The 18,038-nt window shown below is 45.8% G+C and overlaps 1 protein-coding gene across 1 annotated transcript in view; it reads left to right on the top strand.

Annotated features, from left to right (window-relative positions):
- LOC133389730 (probable cation-transporting ATPase 13A4) overlaps positions 1-18,038 on the top strand; it is a 69,855-nt gene that overhangs the window by 18,650 nt on the left and 33,167 nt on the right. Inside the window, 7 exon segments of the mRNA XM_061637756.1 lie at positions 764-937; positions 2,393-2,530; positions 3,530-3,651; positions 9,910-9,979; positions 13,576-13,710; positions 15,482-15,554; positions 17,158-17,292. Coding sequence (XP_061493740.1) covers positions 764-937; positions 2,393-2,530; positions 3,530-3,651; positions 9,910-9,979; positions 13,576-13,710; positions 15,482-15,554; positions 17,158-17,292 — 847 coding nt within the window.

Below are 18,038 nucleotides of genomic sequence, written 5' to 3'. Positions count from 1 at the left end.
GGAGGTCGCTGATTCAGAGGGTCGCCATAAGTTGTGATCGACTTGAAGGCACATGAAGGTTACAACTGAAAACTGGAAAAAATCTAACGCAATGGTAAAACATTGAGCACAGTAGATCAGATTTGAAATAGCAAGTCTCCCTTTCATCTCTCCTTCTCTCTCCCTTTCTCTGTCTTTTGGAAAGGTGGATACCGGATGCTTAAAGATGTAGATGGTAAGTGTAGAGATGTGAAGGCCCAGAACAAATATTGGGGAAAAACAACTGTTGTGCTTTTTTTCTGTTTTTTTTTCAGAAAAAATGGGGAAAAACTTGTTTTTCTTTCTTATTTCCCCTCCCTTTCATTTTTTTTCTGGGCCTTCACATCTCTAGATGGGTGGAGCTGCTTTGAGTGACCAAAATAACAACAGCAGCAGTCATCATAATAATTAATAGGCCTGGAGATTCCATCCCCAAAGCTCTTTTCACAAAATGTCGTGAACGGTTTTAGGCATCACAAGCAAACTCAGAGCACACACCTCTCTGCTTTTAACCCATTTGCCAAGCATATCTCCATATTCTAGAAGATGTACTTTTTTCTAGTCTTGGGAAATGCATGTTCCACATAGGCTGAGTGATGATGATCATTTTTAGATTAACATCTCAGACAATGCAGCCAGGTGAGTTTTGTGAGTTTCTCTGAGATTCTTGAATGGTGTGGGTGGGAAGAGGCCATTCTTAAGTATTTCTTGATGTACGATGCTTTTCATGCCCTTTTATTTGCAGGAGATATTTGGCTACCGGACCCAAGGCTGCCGGAAGGCCCTGTGCGTTGCTGGGTACATCCTGTCCTGCGGAGCCCTCCTGCTTGTGTTTTACTGGAAGCCGGAGTGGGACGTGTGGGCAAACTGCATGCCCTGCAACTTGGAGGAGGCAGACGTTGTGCTGCTCAGAACCACAGTAGGAGGGCATTTAATGTTGATAATCGTTTCCTGAAATTTGGTTAGTGGGGAGATGAGAACAGCTGTGGGTCTAGGCTCTCACACCTTAGGAAGGCCCTCTTTCTCAGTTCTGTGTTTTGATATTGCCAAATCAGCGGCACCCACAGAACACATCCCATCCTAGCGAGAGCTGCATTTTCCAGATCCCAGAAATGCCCCGACAGCTGAGTTTCTCCAGGACTTGGTATCTCTCCAATGTGAGTCTTGCCTTGTGCGGACGGAGGAGGGGGCATTCACAAGCCATGCCCACCATCGTGCAACAGAGATGGTTGGGCTACACCAGCTTCAGTCTGGCTTCTAACATCTTGTGTTCAAGTTTCACTTTACATTACCTTGCCTTCTATTGTGTAAAAAGATTGGTCATATGAGCTCTGCTGCTCTTTTCGCTCTCATCTTTAGTACATCTCAGTAGTCGGCAACATGTTCTTGCTTACCGGACATACGGGGCACATTTGCCTCCTGTTTGCCTGAACTGACTATTAAATAACACTCAATTTATTGGTTGCTTGCTACATAAAGGGTCTCTAAGCAACTTACAAAACTTAAAAAACACAAAGCATAACCGTTTGCAGGTGCCTGGGTGTGTGTGTTTGGGGTACTGGGGGGTGGGGTTGTATATTTTTTAGGTTTTCCTTTAGAATCCTCAATCAATGAATCCTCAATCATTAGAAAATTAGCAAAAAGCTTGTGGGAAGCACTTGGAATCACACCCTCCACCCCCTTTCAGGGGGCCTGAAAGTGGTTTGTCTGGTCTGAGCTGAAAGAGGAAGGGGTTAGGATTCCACGTTCCAAAAAGATGATTTGCATCTGGGGAGGCTGAGAGCATACGACTTTAAAACTGGTGCCCCCTGTGTGCTTGCTTCTCAACCCCATCACACCTGTGCATTTGTACACAAATTGCACAACTCTCAAATGTTCGTTCTGCCAGTGGCAACTGGGGAAGAGGGATGCAAAACAATGTTTTCGAAACTGCACTTTATATAAATAAGCAAGGATTCTGTGCTGCGACGCTGCAGAAAGTACTAAATATATTCACTTTTGGATTATGAAAGTTCTAAAGCTTCTTCTTGAATTCTTTGAATTAAAACCCCACTATTAAGGGCCAAATCTTACCATTAAGAAGCATCTAGGCCCAGGGAATCTGCTCGAAAGAGAGAGAAAGAGGGAAGGAGAGAACAGTCAGCTCCAGATTTGACACACATGATCAGTGGAATAGCCTCAAGGGGGGTTGCCATGAGAGGTGCCAGGCTCATCCCAGTATGTGGTTTGGGAGGCCTCTCCTAGATGTGAGGCTGTGGCAGAGCAGGGTGGGGTGCTGCCCTGTTCAATCCACCTGGGCCTTTACCAGCTATTTCAGTTCCAGGATCCTTTGTCTTGTGGTTTCCACAGTGGCTTCTGCTCTCTGTTTCTCCAGGATGAATTTCACATTTACACTCGGAAGAAGGTGACCTGGATCTCTCTGTCTGGCCTCAACCATATTAATCCGGCTCATCCTGTCATTGCTGACAAAAGATCTCTCCTGAACAAAGTCATAATGAAGCCAGAGTTAAAAGTAAGTGGAAACCCAAAAGCCATGGTCTGGGTGATGCCACATAGATATTCTTGGCTTTCTTCTGGCTAATAATGATGACAATTTCATTTATGAATTGCTTCCTATGAAGCAGTACAAAGTGATTTTGCAATACAATAAAAACCAATTGCATATATCAAAGCAATTTCAAATTCAATCCGGGCGCTGACTGGGATCCAAATCTCTGCTAAGAAGGCATGTTGAAAGAGGAAAGTTTAAAGAAGGTGCTGAAAAGACAATAGCGATGGCATGTTAGGGAAGCTTCACTGGCCTGAGTCATCTGGAGTGATTTGCATCCCTGGAGGACTTTTTCTTTGCTGGCCGTGGCTGGCTAGAGCCGAGGTGCCGTTTTCAGCCCCTTCCAGGTTGGTGATTCCACGATCCGGACTGGGGTCCATTCTGACTGCCCTCCAGATGGATTTTGGAAAAGGGAGCTACTCCGTCCAGCCGTTGCAGCCACAAATTCAAATGGGGTTTTATTCCTTTTCAATGGAAGACACTATAGTTCTTATTTCTGGAGTTCTACAGAAGTATTCATAAGAGCAATGCCCCCCTTGAGGACTTCTACTGTTGCCTGGAAACAGCCCCTTCACCGCTCCTGCCACTCACTGCTCCCTTCAACACAAGGCGGCCCAAGCGCTTGCCTTCCCCACCCCCAGCGCGGCCCCTCGAAAAGTACATAGAGCTGGAGGAGGTGGTGGGAAAGAGTGTCACTCTTCCCCACTTCCTCTTTCAGCTCTGTGATTCTCAAGGCTTGGACTGGCAGCCAAACAGAAAGTGGGGAGACCGAGAAGGAGGGGAGGGGAAACAATCAGGAAGACTCCGGGGAAGAAAAGGGAGTGTTTGGGGGAGAGAGCAGGGAGAAAGTGGGTGCTACAGGAGTTCGCAGAGGGGGAGAGAAAGAGATCTGTACGCACACAAATACAGGCACTTCTGGTCCAGTAAAATGCATCTTCTTGAAATTGCATCCTTTTTCCACAGCCGCCTGCCATCACCACCACCGAGCACCGTCAGATCACAGATCACATCTGTGGGGAGAGTGATCCAGGGGAGGGGGAGCCCCACGACACTCACAAATGTGCCCCAAGGGAAGTGTCTTTAGTGCATTATACTGAAGCAGTTCAATGAGCCAGAAGGAAGGAAACAAAGAAGAAGAAATGGCTGAAAATATGACCCTCCCCCAATGACTTGTTTATAGGGACTGGTATGGAAATCCCTTTTTTGAGAGAGAGACAGAACTTTGCTCTCTCTCTGTCTGGAATATTTTTGGACATTTCTACATGGAATAATGTGGAATTCCCTCCCTTTGAGGCGCCATCTCTGCTACCTTTTAAGCGCCTTTTGAAGACTTTCCTCTTTCAACAAGCTTTTAGGTTGAGACCTATCCAGTCTGTGCCTGTGTTAGAATTGCTTAATATGTTTCTTAATAATGTTTTTAACCCTTTTTTAAAGTTGTTTTTTTAAAAAACGTTTTTAACGCTGTTTTGTTTAAATGTATTTTAAGATCTGTTTTTATGATGTTTTAAAGTGTTTTTAGCGCTTTGTTTGCAGCTCTGGGTTCCTGCTGGGAGGAAGGGCGGGATACAAACAAATAAATAAATAAGCATAGAGAGCCAGTGCTTTGGGTTTGCATAAGTTCAGCAATTCCCTGCCTGATCCGTGGGAAACGATGTCCAAAATTCTGTGGGCACACTTTTATTTATTGGATTTCCAATATTTATTTACCTCCCAATAATAAAGGTTACCTGGGCAGCTGAAAAGTCAAAATGAAGACCATAATATATTAAAAATAAGAGATAAAAAATGAAAGGTTAAATGTATGTATTTGTTTGTTTGTTAAATTTATATCCCGCCCTTCCAGTAGGAGCCCAGGGCAGTGAACAAAAACACTGAAAACACTGTAAAACATCATAAAAACAGACTTTGACATATATTGCAACAGAACATCATTAAAAACATGTTAAAACAAATCATCTTTAAAAACATCTTAAAAAGCAATTGCAGCACAGGCACAGATTGGGATACGGTCTCTACTAAAAAGGCTTGTTGAAAGAGGAAGCTCTTCAGTAGGCGCTAAAGAGATAACAGAGACTGTGCCTGTCTAATATTTAAGGGGAGGGAATTCCAAAGGGCAGGTGTCGCTACACTAAAGGTCCATTTCCTATCTTGTGTGGAACAGACTCCTGATAAGATGGTATCTGCAGGAGGCCCTGTCCTGCAGAGCACAGTGATTGTCAGGGTATACAAAGGGTAAGACGGTCTTACAAGTATCCTGTATAGGGCTTTGTACACCAAAACTAGAACTTTGAACGTAGCCTGGAAGCAAATGGGCAGCCAGTGCAGTTCCTTCAGCAGCTGGGTGACATGTTGGTGATACCCTGCCCCAGTGAGCAGTCTCGCCACTGCATTTTGCACCAGCTGCAGCTTCCAGACCAACCTCAAGGACAACCCCACATAGAGTGCATTACAGTAATCCAGCCTGGAGGTTACCAGTGCGTGGACAACAGTGGTCAGGCTATCCTGGTCCAGAAATGGCCGCAGCTGTTGTACCAGCTGAAGCTGGTAAAAGACATTCCTAGCCACTGAGGTCACCTGGGCCTCTAGCGACAAAGATGGATCCAGGAGCACCCCCAGGCTACGGACCTGCTCTTTCAGAGGGAGTACGACCCCATCCAATACGATAAAACCAGCAGCAGAACAAATTTAGAGAAAACTAGTGACAGAAGATAAAAATAGTGCAAAAGATCTGAAAAGTACTTTAAAACAGAAAACACTGACGCCTTCTCCTAGGCAACCCCACTGAAATGAAAGGAAACTGCATGAGGACAGAGGTTAATATTTGCACTGAGATAGTCAACAATAAAATCATTTATTTTTTTTCTATATCTTTTGCCTGTTTGCCCTGAAATCAGTCGATGAAGATTGGCATGGAAATATTTTAAATAATTTTTTTTTAAAAAAATCCTAAGAATGTATTTATTTAAAACTATGAAACCAGAACTATCACTAGAAGCTAAAATGATGAAACTGGGGTTATCATATTTTGGACACATCATGAGAAGACATGATTCACTAAAAAAGACAACCATGATGGGAAAAACAGAAGGGAGTAGAAAAAGAGGAAGGCCAAACAAGACATGGATTGATTCCATAAAGGAAGCCTGAACTTACAAGATCTGAACAGGGTGGTTCACGATAGATGCTGTTGGAGATCGCTGATTTATAGGGTCACCGTAAGTTGTGATCGACTTGAAGGCACATAACAACAAAAAGCAGGGTGCAGTGTAAAAACAGGAGATAATGTCAGTAAAAATGAAACATAAAACCAGTAGAACAGTAGCATAAAAGCATATAAAAACAGGAATTCAGGGAATTCAAACACATAAAATAGGGTCCAGTCTTATGGATTAGGGAAAGCCCGGGCAAAAAGATACATCTTTTCAAGTTGTCTGAAGCCGCTGAAGGCAGCGAAGGGGATTCTCTAGTAGAGGGTCAATGGTGGAAAATGCCTGTTTCCAGGTCACCACCCTGTGGTGTGCCAGGGAGTGTGGTGCCATGGGTAGGATTTCCCCAGGTGATCTAAGTCATTGTTTCTCAACCAGTGGGGCAGCCCCCTCTCTGGGGGATGTGTGACGATATGGTGGAGGGGGAGTGTTATGTGCAATAAAAGTAACTTTTGAATATCTGTTTTTAAATATAAGTACTTTGATTCGCTTTTATTATTAAGCCCAACATGTTATTTAATTAGAAGTTCTTTGAAAATTAAACTAAAAATTATTTAAAGGGGGCTTGTGGGATTTTTATATTAGCTGCTCTGCTATGTCATCTAAAAGGGGGCATAAGCAGAAAATAAGAAAGTGTTAACACAAGGTCACCGGGGGCAAAAAGCAGTTAGAAAAGGCTCCTAAGAAGTTTCTGTGCTGTTGTTGTTGCTATGTGCCTTCAAGTCGACTACGACTTACGGTGACCCTATAAATCAGTGACCTCCAAGAGCATCTGTCATGAACCACCCTGTTCAGATCTTGTAAGTTCAGCTCTGTGGCTGCCTTTATGGAATCAATCCATCTCTTGTTTGGCCTTCCTCTTTTTCTACTCCCTGCTGTTTTTCCAAGCATGATTGCCTTATTTTTATTTTTTATTTTTTTATTTAATTTAATTTATATACCGCCCTAAGCCCGAAGGCTCTCTGGGCGGTGTACAAAAAGATAAAAAACAAGCAATATATAAATACAATAAATACAATAAATCAAGAAAACAAACAAACAATAAAAGAACCAAACAACATCCAAAAATACAAATAATGATGAAAATACCATTAAAACACACTTTAAAATGCCTGGGAGTATGATGGGCAACTTGTACTTGACCCCTGGGTTTTGGGGTTCACTTATATAGTGAATCAGGTCTTCTCATGATGTGTCCAAAGTAGGATAACCTCAGTTTCATCATTTTAGCTTCTAGTGACAGTTCTGGTTTAATTTCTTCTAACACCCAATTATTTGTCTTTTTCGCAGTCCATGGTATGCGCAAAGCTCTCCTCCAACACCACATTTCAAATGAGTTGATTTTTCTCTTATCTGCCTTTTTCACTGTCCAACTTTCACATCCATACATAGAGATCAGGAATGCCATGGTCTGAATGATCCTGACTTTGGTGTTCAGTGATACATCTTTGCATTTGAGGATCTTTTCTAATTCTCTCACAGCTGCCCTCCCCAGTCCTAGCCTTCTTCTGATTTCTTGACTATTGTCTCCATTTTGGTTAATGACTGTGCTGAGGTATTGATAATCCTTGACAAGTTCAATGTCCTCATTGTCAACTGTAAAGTTACATAAATCTTCTGTTGTCATTACTTTAGTCTTCTTGACGTTCAGCTGTAGTCCTGCTTTTGTGCTTTCCTCTTTAACTTTCATCAGCATTCGTTTCAAATCATTACTGGTTTCTGCTAAGAGTATGGTATCATCTGCATATCTTAAATTATTGATGTTTCTCCCTCCAATTTTCACACCTCCTTCATCTTGGTCCAATCCCGCTTTCCGTATGATATGTTCTGCATACAGATTAAACAAATAGGGTGATAAAATACACCCCTGTCTCACACCCTTTCCGATGGGGAACCAATCGGTTTCTCCATATTCTGTCCTTACAGTAGCCTCCTGTCCAGAGTATAGGTTGCGCATCAGGACAATCAGATGCTGTGGCACCCCCATTTCTTTTAAAGCATTCCATAGTTTTTCATGATCTACACAGTCAAAGACTTTGCTGTACTCTATAAAGCACAGGGTGATTTTCTTCTGAAATTCCTTGCTCCGTTTCATTATCCAACGTATGTTTGTGATATGATCTCTGGTACCTCTTCCCTTTCTAAATCCAGCTTGGACGTCTGGCATTTCTCACTCCATATATGGTAAGAGCCTTTGTTGTAGAATCTTGAGCATTACTTTACTTGCATGGGATATTAAGGCAATAGTTCGGTAATTACTGCATTCTCTGGGATCCCCTTTCTTTGGAAGTGGGATATATATTGAATGCTTCCAGTCTGTGCGCCATTGTTTAGTTTTCCATATTTCTTGACAAATTTTTGTCAAAATTTGGACAGATTCAGTCTCAGTAGCTTGTAGCAACTCTATTGGTATGCCGTCTATTCCTGGTGATTTGTTTCTTCCAAGAATTTTAAGAGCAGCTTTCACCTCACATTCTAAAATTTCTGGTTCTTCATCATATGGTTCCTCCGTGAATGAATCTGTCATCCTGGTATCTCTGTTATAGAGTTCTTCAGTGTATTGCTTCCATCTTCCTTTTATTTCATCTCGGTCAGTCAGTGTGTTCCGCTGTAGATTATTCAAAATCCCTACTCGTGGTTTAAATTTCCCGTTCATTTCTCTAATCTTTTGGAATAGGCTCTTGTTCTTCCCATTTTGTTGTCCTTTTCTATTTCTATACAATAACTATTGTAATAGTTTTCTTTGTCCCTACGTACTAGTCGTTGTATAGTTGCATTTAGGGTTCTGACCATGTTTCTATCTCCTTTTGCTTTTGCTTTCCTTCTCTCTTTAACCATTTTAAGAGTTTCTTCAGTCATCCATTGAGGTCTTTCTCTCTTTTTAACAAGAGGTATTGTCTTTTTTTTCATTCTTCCCTGATAACGTCCCTGACTTCAGTCCATAGTTCTTCTGGTTCTCTGTCAACTACGTTTAAGGCCTCAAACCTGTTCCTTATTTGATCTTAATATTCTTCTGGGATGTTATTTAAAAATTGTATTTTGGCATTATGATTGCTTAGTTGGTCTTCTTGAGCTTTACTCTGATTTTCGATATGATCAGTTCATGATCTGTACCGCAGTCTGCTCCTGGTCTTGTTTTTGCAGAAAGTATGGACCTTCTCCATCTTCTGTTGCCAATTATATAATCAATTTGATTCCTATATTGACCATCTGGTGATGTCCACATGTACAGTTGTCTTTTTGGTTGCTCAAAAAATGTGTTGGCAAGAAACAAATTATTGGCTTCACAGAATTCAATATGTTTTTCTCCTGCTTCATTTCTGTCACCTAAGCCCCATTTCCCCACAATTCCTAGTTCTTCTCTGTTCCCTACTTTTGCATTCCAGTCCCCCATGATTATCATCATATCTTGTTTTGGTGTGTGATCCTCCTGTACTTCTGCGTAAAATATCTCCAATTCTTCTTCTTCTGCGTTTGATGTTGGAGCGTAGACTTGGATGATGGTTATGTTAATAGGTTTCCCATTTAATCTCATTGATATCACTCGCTCAGACCTTGTGTTGTAGCTCCTAATTGCTTTTGCTACATCACTTCTCGCTATTAAAGCAACCCCGTTTCTTCTTGATTTCTCATTTCCTGCATAAAATATTTTGTAGTTGCCTGATTGAAAATGTCTCATTCCAGTCCATTTTAATTCACTCACGCCAAGTATTGTAATGTTGATACGCTCCATTTCTTGCTTGACAATTTCTAACTTTCCCTGGTTCATGCTTCTCACATTCCATGTTCCTACTGTGTGCGTTGTACAACTCCGGACTCTCCTTTCGCATCTGTGTGCATCAGCCTCTGGGCTTCCTTTCGGCTTTGACCCAGCTGCGTCATTAGTCACAGCGCTACTCGTACTTGTCCTTTGTTCTTCCCCAGTAGCTCGGTGAATGCCTTCTGACCTGGGGGTGCGCTCTTGGACTGGCCTGCAAGCAAACCCCACGTGGTGTTGACGCCTGTGCTTGGGGGCTATATGTCTGGCTGAGCCAAACGAGAGCCGCCTGCCCTTGTACAAGAAGCTGGTTGATTCAGAGTCAAAATGTTGACCTTGGCCCAGCCCCTGACTCCCTTCTCCCGCTGGCTTCTCCACAGGAGGGTCCTCTGTGGGCCCAACACCACTGATGTGGAGATCACACCTGTCTGGAAGCTGCTTGTCAAAGAGGTATATTTCTTCCTTCTTGAGTTATCCTAGGCAGAGCATCATGTATTTGGACCTTGCGTGTCATGGCCTGGCAAAGTAGGGAGTTTGGTACCTGGTGCCAATCCAGCATTCTGAGCATCTCTGGGTTCATTTTGTGAAGTGGGAGGGATTAAGTGGCCTTGTAGTATTTACAGCAGAGGGTCCTTCAGTCAAAACCTCGAGGGGCCCAGCCCCCTGCACCCTCCAGTCACTGCTCTGGTTTCCTTCCTTCTCACCATTTCCCCCGGACTAGCATATCTGAAAACCTCCGTCTTGTCTTGGTGCTTCACCTCTTGGATTGAATCTTCCTTTCCCTTTTTGCGTTTTGTGTTGTATTTTGGATTTTTGAAGAGGGGTAAGCCACTTTGAGAATGCAGGCTGTGCAGCATGATAGGCCTCTAACAAACCGCCTTGGGCCCTCCTCCACTTCCTCCATTCCTGAACTGCTGTTAATCTTTGTTAATCCACCAGGAAGCTCTTCACCAGAAGCCCCTCATGGGAGCTTGCCTTGTGTTGGCAAAGTCAGGACCGGCCCTGCCACTAGGCAGAGGGAGGCAGCTGCCTCAGGCAGAAGATGTCAGGGAGGGAGTGGTGGCAACATTTTGAGGACAGAGCTCTGTGTGCCACTTGGCCTGCTCTGTGCTCCCTAAACTAGCCGTGTGCTTTCAGGTGACCACTTACTTACCAGTATTAAACTAGGATTCAGCTGCCAGTCTGGTTGGCGTCTCTATGTGGAATGTGGGCACCATTTTGTCCTTTGCAGAGAAATTTCTTGGGCCGTCCCTGGGCAAAGTGTCTAGGTGGGTCGTGTCCTTTGGCCCTCCTCCTCCTATGCTCCGAGATGACCTTACATGGAAGCAAAAGCCAGATTAACAGTTAAATCAACAAGAGATTTAGCCTGTTCCGAACAGAACGTTCTGCTCTTTCTTGACCGGCTGGTCCTGGAATTTCTCACGAAGATATTTTGACCTGATTAAAGCCAAGTTGGTCATTTAATTAGAGGTTTGCTTGCAAAGAGGCCTTGAAAGCTGCTGGCCTCTGATGTGGAATTAGTCGTCCCATGCAGGGCCAGACAGTAGTAAGTGGCTTTTCTTGGTTACCGTCAGATCGAAGGGAGAAAAACAAGTTATAGGGCAGGGACAGGAATGTTGTTGGGCCCCACCTCCTACACCAGCCCTAGCCATCAAGTCCAGTAGTCAGCAACATCTGAAGGGCCCCCGCAGGTTTTCTCTGCCCCTTTTATGGGGGGTCTTGCCTTTGCTTGTTTGTTTTTCCATGTCTTGGCTTCCCCCTAAGAGACGACGACAGAGGCATTTATGTCAAAGTAAGGAGGAGGTCTTCACTGAAGCAAAGTAACTCAGCAGCAGGCACAGAGTTAGAGCAACCCCAAATCTCATGTTAGGAGATGGGATGGCAAGACTAGCCAGGCCAGGGGCAGGAGGCATCGTTCAAGAGTCCATGGACAAAGCTAGAAGTGTAGGCTGCCACAGGAGCCATGCAGTTGTCTCACTGAAGCCCCCCACCCACCGGCCAAGCTTTCAAAGTCTACTTGTGAGATTCCCGTGCCCGGCAGGTATGCGTGCACTACATCAAAGCGGCTTGTTCTGTTCTTGTTGTCGGAAGTGCTGCCCTGGGCTCCTGCTGGGAGGAAGGGCAGGATGATGATGATGATGATGATAATAGCAGTAGTAGTAGTTAATAATAATAATAATAATAATAATAATAATAATAAATGTGTCACCTAGACCTGGGGGACAAGGCAGAGCCCACCTCCCCTTCCGGCTCTTGTCCATCCACCCCAGGCGGTGGGTCAGCGCCCTCCCCAGCCCCGGATGGTGCTCTCCTCTCCAGAGAAGGCAAGGGAAGATCCAGAGAGCCTCTCCATCCAGAACTGCCAGAATGGGCAGAGAGCCTCCCTCCGCCAGCCTCTCTTCCAGTACAGCCTCCATCTCCCCCAGCCAATCTTCCTCTTCCCCCACTGCCTGCAGCCCAAGCCTGAGTCCGACGGCACCTCGGGGCTCACAACAGTCCATTTGTAGGGTGCCATCAATGCACATCAATGACAGAGTCTGGTGGCACTTTAAAGACCAACAAATGCATGACAGCATTGCATCAGCTGTCGTGGGTCGAGTCCACTTCATCACATTCATGCATGGCTGCCCCTCTGGAAGCAGTTCTCAATGTGCATGGTGCTTGACACAGTATAAAATGACATGTCCCTGCCCCAAGGAGCTTACAGTCTCTAAAATCAGACATGGGGAAACAACAGAGGAAAGGGACGGATATGGAGGCGGCAGCAGCAGCAACAGAGGAAGAGAGGGAACGTCTCTTCCAGTTGTATGTATTTAGGTGAAATGACAGTCTGGTGCTGAGATGCATTTTGAATTCTTACAAGCAAGGGCAGCACTTCCAAGCAAGGTAGTGACTCTGCAGTTTCCACAGTGCGCTACCTGTGGTCGGCTTTCCAGGTAAGCTAGTTGCAGTTTGTCAGGGCTTTGTGGATTCCACAGATACAGTGTTGAGCAAACCTGGCAATGCCCATCACCACAGCCACCACCACATGCCTCCAGCCACATGCTGGTAAAACAGAGGAGAATCATCCTTCCTGCAACCCAGCCATGACTCAGTGTATGACTCAGTGGAAAGCCAGGGACTTAGAAGCACAAGTTCAGCTCCCACCCCAGTTGCCAACGCATTGTGTGTCATTTGCAAGGCCTCAGAAGATGTGTGCTTAAGAGGTTGCTGGTGTATAAGGAAGGGTAATGTGCACGCCAAGGTGGTGGCTTTGAAATGGTGTTCTGGAGAATCTTGGTGTTGCTCCCAGTGCGCTGCTAGAGACTTTGCCAGGCCTTCTTGCTCAGACATTTCAAGCTGATATCTAGAGCGAGGAGGGCTGGCATCGATGAATTCTGTCTCTAGTGTTCCTCTTTGCCCTTGCACAGTGCAGCTGGGGAGGCCGCTGGATCTCCAGTGGTCGCCATCCTCATAGCCTTCTATGTTTAGGCATCTCTGTGGCAACATGTGCTTGTCCATCCCACTCAGATTCCAGTGTGCCATCTGCAGCGTCTTGAACCCAGCATGCTGTAGAATGAGTCAGGAGCTCGTGGCAGCCCTCACTGCCACCTCCAATTGGCCAAGGGAGACTGGAGGTGTCCAGTTTCTTTCCAGAGGATCCCTTGACCCCTTTGCCTAGGAGCCAGTGGGTGGCAGCAGCCCATCCTTGCTCCTCTAGCCCTTGACTCCCCCCGTGCAATGTTCATGCATCATTCCTCAGACTCTGCTTCCGGCTGCCCAACCCAGCTGGTTTTCTGTTGTGCAGGCAGCAGGGAATGTATGCCTCCATGTTTTCACCACCACTTCCTAGTTCCTCTTAAAACCCTGTGGGCCTGGACAGTGGTGGTGGTTTATCTTGCTAAGGGTGCACTGTAGCCTCTCGGGGATGGTGGGTGAGGTTCATGTCCTCAGTCTCTTTGTAAGTGGCACATCTTGGGCAAGGATGCTAGCAATGGATCACAGCAGGAAGATTAATTTCACACTCGCCCAACTGCCTGTGCCCCCCCTTTTTTTGGTCTAAACAGGTCCTCAACCCATTTTACGTCTTCCAGCTCTTCAGTGTCTGCCTGTGGTTTGCTGAGAATTACATCGAGTACTCTGTGGCCATCATCCTCATGTCCCTCCTCTCCATTTCTCTCACGGTGTATGACCTCAGGAAGGTGAGGGCCCCACCCAGGCTGACAGTCTCCTTGCGCCATCAGCCTCACCATCTAGAGGAGCAGAGTTTCTCTGTGGCTGCTGATCCTGAAGGCTCCACACAGATGAGTTGGTCCTTCCTCTCCGTAATTTGGAGCCTGGGCCTTAACTGTGACTTGAAGAACGGACCTGACTGCTGTGAATTAGAGGGAGAGGAGAAAAGAGCATTCAGAGCACTTCACATATGACTGTTCTGTGGGGCAATCCTCCCTAGAGTAGCCATGTGTCCTGTTTTACAGTGGACAGTCTGGGGATAAAGAACCCCAAGAAAAGAGAGCCGGGATGGTGGGGATCTTGAAGTAGCCTGTCGGCAATGAGCAGCACCTGGAGAGTAGCTGACTGAGCAGGCACACAAGCTGCCTTGACATAGACCACATTCACACCATACATTTATTCCACCATTATTCCACTTTAAATAGTCATGGTTTTCCCCAAAGAATCCTGGGAAGTGTCATTTTTTTAAGGGTGGTGAGAGTTGTTAGGAAACCCCTATTCCCCTCACAGAGCTCCAATTCCCAGAGTCCTCTGGGAAGAGGGATTGCTTCTTAAACAGCTCTGAGAATTGTAGCTCTGTGAAAAGAATAGGAGTCTCCTAACAACTCTCAGCACCCTTCACAAACTACACTTCCCAGGATTCTTTGGGTGAAGCTATGGCTGCATTCACACTGTATATTTATTCCACTATTATTCCACTTGAAACAGTCATGGCTTCCCCCAAAGAATTCTGGGAAGTGCAGTTTGTGAAGGGTGCTGAGAGGAGACGCCCTATTTCCCTCACAAAACTCCAGTTCCCAGAGTTCCCAGGGCAGAGGGATTGATTGTTAAACCACTCAGGGAATTGTAGCTTTGTGAGGGGATAGGGCATCTCCTAACGACTCTCACCACCCTTCACAAACTACATTTCCCAGGATTCTTTGGGAGAAGCCATAACTGTTTAAAATGGAATAATAGTGGAATAAATGAATGGTGTGAATGTGGCCATAATCTTCCTTACCTTGGTGGGGAGGTGCATTGCATTTCCATTTAAAGTGGAGGGGTTGTTTCCAAATTTGTATGTATACCGTACTGTATAAGTTAGGATGTGCACATTTTATGCAGACCTGTGCCTTTTTCTTCTTCTTTTTGATGATGCATAAGTGGCCACCTGAGTGCTTAAGAACAACCCTCTAAGGTAGGCCAGTGTCATTGCCTTCATACTGCAGATGGAAGGTCTGAGGCTGAGCGAGAGAGAGCACAGCTTGCCTGAGGCCACTGAGGCGAGGCGATGGCTCAGATGAGATCTGAACTTGGGATTTCCCAGCCACAAGGCTACGCCAGCATTTTCTTCCTGTTGGTGCCTCTTGCAGACACCCAGGCTCTATGTGTGGGCGGGGCCATCCTTGTTCCCTCCTCCCACACCCCTGCGACCTCATCTTCCTTACTGGATCCGGGCCACGTGGTCAGTAGAGCCACTAATTGAATCAGATCCATTCCCATCCCCTTGATTCTCCTATAACAGCTGGAATTCTGCAGAGCTCAAAGGGCAGGCTAAAATGGGAGAAGCTTAGCTCTTCATAGCTGCTGCTGCTGCGCAAACTGGCCATGTCAGCCAGCTGACTGGTATCCAGTCCTGACCCTCTGTTGCACAGTGCTGCTAAGCAGCTGAAGGTTTGAAGGGCTGTGGTAGAGACGTGACTGCCAGGTGGGTGGCTGGCTGCTCCCACAGTAATAACGTGGCTCTTTCCTGCTTTACAGCAATCTGTGAAGCTGCACTGGCTGGTAGAATCCCATAATAGTGTCCTGGTCAAGGTCTTCAGGAAGCAAACAGGTGAGTCCAGGGCCAGGATGGAGCTACTCTTACTATGGCCTGCCCAGATCCCAGGAAAGGAACCCTTTGTTTCTGGTCAGAGAGGACAGTGGCCCGGGAGACCACCCTCCCCAGCATTGCCCACCTGCCCTTTTCTGTAAAATGGAAATGGACTGCCTTGAACTTGATTCTGACTTCTGGCAACCCTATGAAGAGGGTTTTCATGGTAAGTGGTATTCAGAGGGGGTTTACCATTGCCTCCCTCTGAGGCTGAGAGGCAGTGCCTGGCCCAAGGTCACCCAGTGAGCTTCATGGCTGTGTAGAGATTTGAACCCTGGTCTCCCAGGTCGTAGTGCAACACCTTAACCCCACTACACCATGCTGGCTTTTTCTGTAAGGTGGCCCTTAATCTACTTGTCGGGAAAGATTGCTATTCAGACTGGAAGCCTCTGTTCCACCTGTAAAGTCTTTTGGGGCGGGGGCTGCGAATGATGGTCTTGGAGACCAGATCTAAAACCCAGAAGCCCAGCTGCTGCCTGATCTGAAGCACTAGTGGTTGAAAAGGGGCAAGCGGAAAGCCTGTGTGATTCTGACTGGATAGACTAAAAGAAGGTTACTAATGCCAGAGGGAAGGCACTGAAATCAAATGGGCTCCATGCAGAGTGAAAGTGGCTCCTCCTGCAAAGTGGGAATTATATGCACTTTGCGCAGGGGGCTCCGGATGGAAGAGTTCCCGGGGTGGGTGTGTCTTCTTGTCCTTGTAACTGCTTCATCATCACTGGTAGCGGAAGTCGCTGAATGAACAGCGTAGAATCCAGAAGGTGACTGGCTTGGCAAACTTTGCTGAGTCACAAACAAGGTTGAAGGAAACTGTCGTAGCGAGGCTGCTGTAAATAGCAGTTTGCAGACAAAGTCCTCATATAAAATGAGGGATTGGCAATTAGGGTTTTTTTTCATTTTTCTCATCTTAAATTCAGTTCACCACATTTCCACATCAGTCTGCAAATTTTGTTTTTAAAAAGTCCTCATGAAAATTCATCAGCAAATTTCTCCTAATATACACACGTTTATGCAATTTTGCCTAATATACATTTTTGCAAAGCAGTTTCCCATCATATAACGCATTTCTGTATGCTATTTTTATTACAGTTATTTATTTATTTACTGCTTATATGCCAAAACAGCATATAATGAATGCTCAAAAAGCTGGAGAGATCCTTAGGCAGGAACCCTGAATGTCAGTGACAGCTGGTGGTTTCATGTCAGCAGGGCACTGGAATCCGCTGCGGATTTTGGTGCAAACTTTCAAGGAGCTGTCCAAGGTGAAATAGAAATAAAAGAAATCCCATATTGCTGGAACTAAGTCCCAGCTTTCAGGTGGTGCCAAAATGTCTTAAGTGAAGCTACTTGCCTCTCTTTGTTGGAAAGGAATTCCACCCTGGGGTGCCTCCTATTACTGACTTCAGCAGGATTTATTTTGAAGCATGCCTACTTCAATGCAAATCCTGTTGAAATCAACAAGGCAGCGTGATTAGAAGGGGAGTGGCATCAAAGTGGGAGAAGGGAGGGGCACACCCCATGCAGCTGACTCCAAAGAAATGTTTGCCTCTCTCCGCGCCGACAGGTGCTCAACAAGAACTGGACTCCCGTCATTTGGTGCCTGGAGACACCCTGGCTTTGGAAGGGGGCAAAGGCATGTTGCCCTGTGATGCCATCCTGATCTGCGGGCAGTGCATTGTGAATGAAGGCATGCTGACAGGTAAAGGGTGCCACCCATTCTGGATGAGCCATACAGTGGTTCCTGGTACCCAGCCTGGGGCTGCCACGTTCCGCAGAACGTCCTGCTGTGGCACGGGGGACAGCCCCAGAGCTGGGTGCCTGGAGCCAGTCTGAGGAGCACAGAGGGAAAGAGGCAAAAGCTATCATGATGGGTGTGTGGGAGGCTGGAGGGGGAATGCTTGAGGTTCTAAAGTCTGCATAAACTGGAAGCGTTGCTCGATTTTGGCCAGGAAGGAGCCAGCTCAGAGCCTACGGATGGACCAGTTACGAGCATGGTAAGACAAAGCGCTCACGTCTGGAGGAACTTTCAAAAGGACAGGAAACACCAGGATAGGGTATGCTTACCTGGGCACCATTTGTAAATGTTGTGTAATGAAAATATGCCAACTAAATGCAGGAGTAATTATTTATATTAGTATCACAAGTTATATGCCATAGTGGTGATTATGAAGCATGGATTGACAATGATGACTTTTTCATACCTTTAGTGTTATTTATGAGGGCTGAGTTGGGGGACGCGTTTGATTCTGTACTTTTTAGTGGTTTGGCCTATGGGAGGTGCCGCTTGCTGCCGCCTTAGCCATGGGGCCAGGTGGGGTGGGGGCTTAACCATTGCAAAGAAGAAGCAAAGGCCTGGTTTATTGACTGGGGGGAGGGGCAGGCACACAAACTAAGGCAACTCTCCAGCGTTCCCATTGCTGCTGCATAAGGAGGGATGGCAGAGCC

Source organism: Rhineura floridana, chromosome 7 (genome assembly GCF_030035675.1).
Source record: "Rhineura floridana isolate rRhiFlo1 chromosome 7, rRhiFlo1.hap2, whole genome shotgun sequence".
Classification (NCBI taxonomy): domain Eukaryota; kingdom Metazoa; phylum Chordata; class Lepidosauria; order Squamata; family Rhineuridae; genus Rhineura; species Rhineura floridana.
This window is presented reverse-complemented; position numbering and strand designations above follow the sequence as displayed.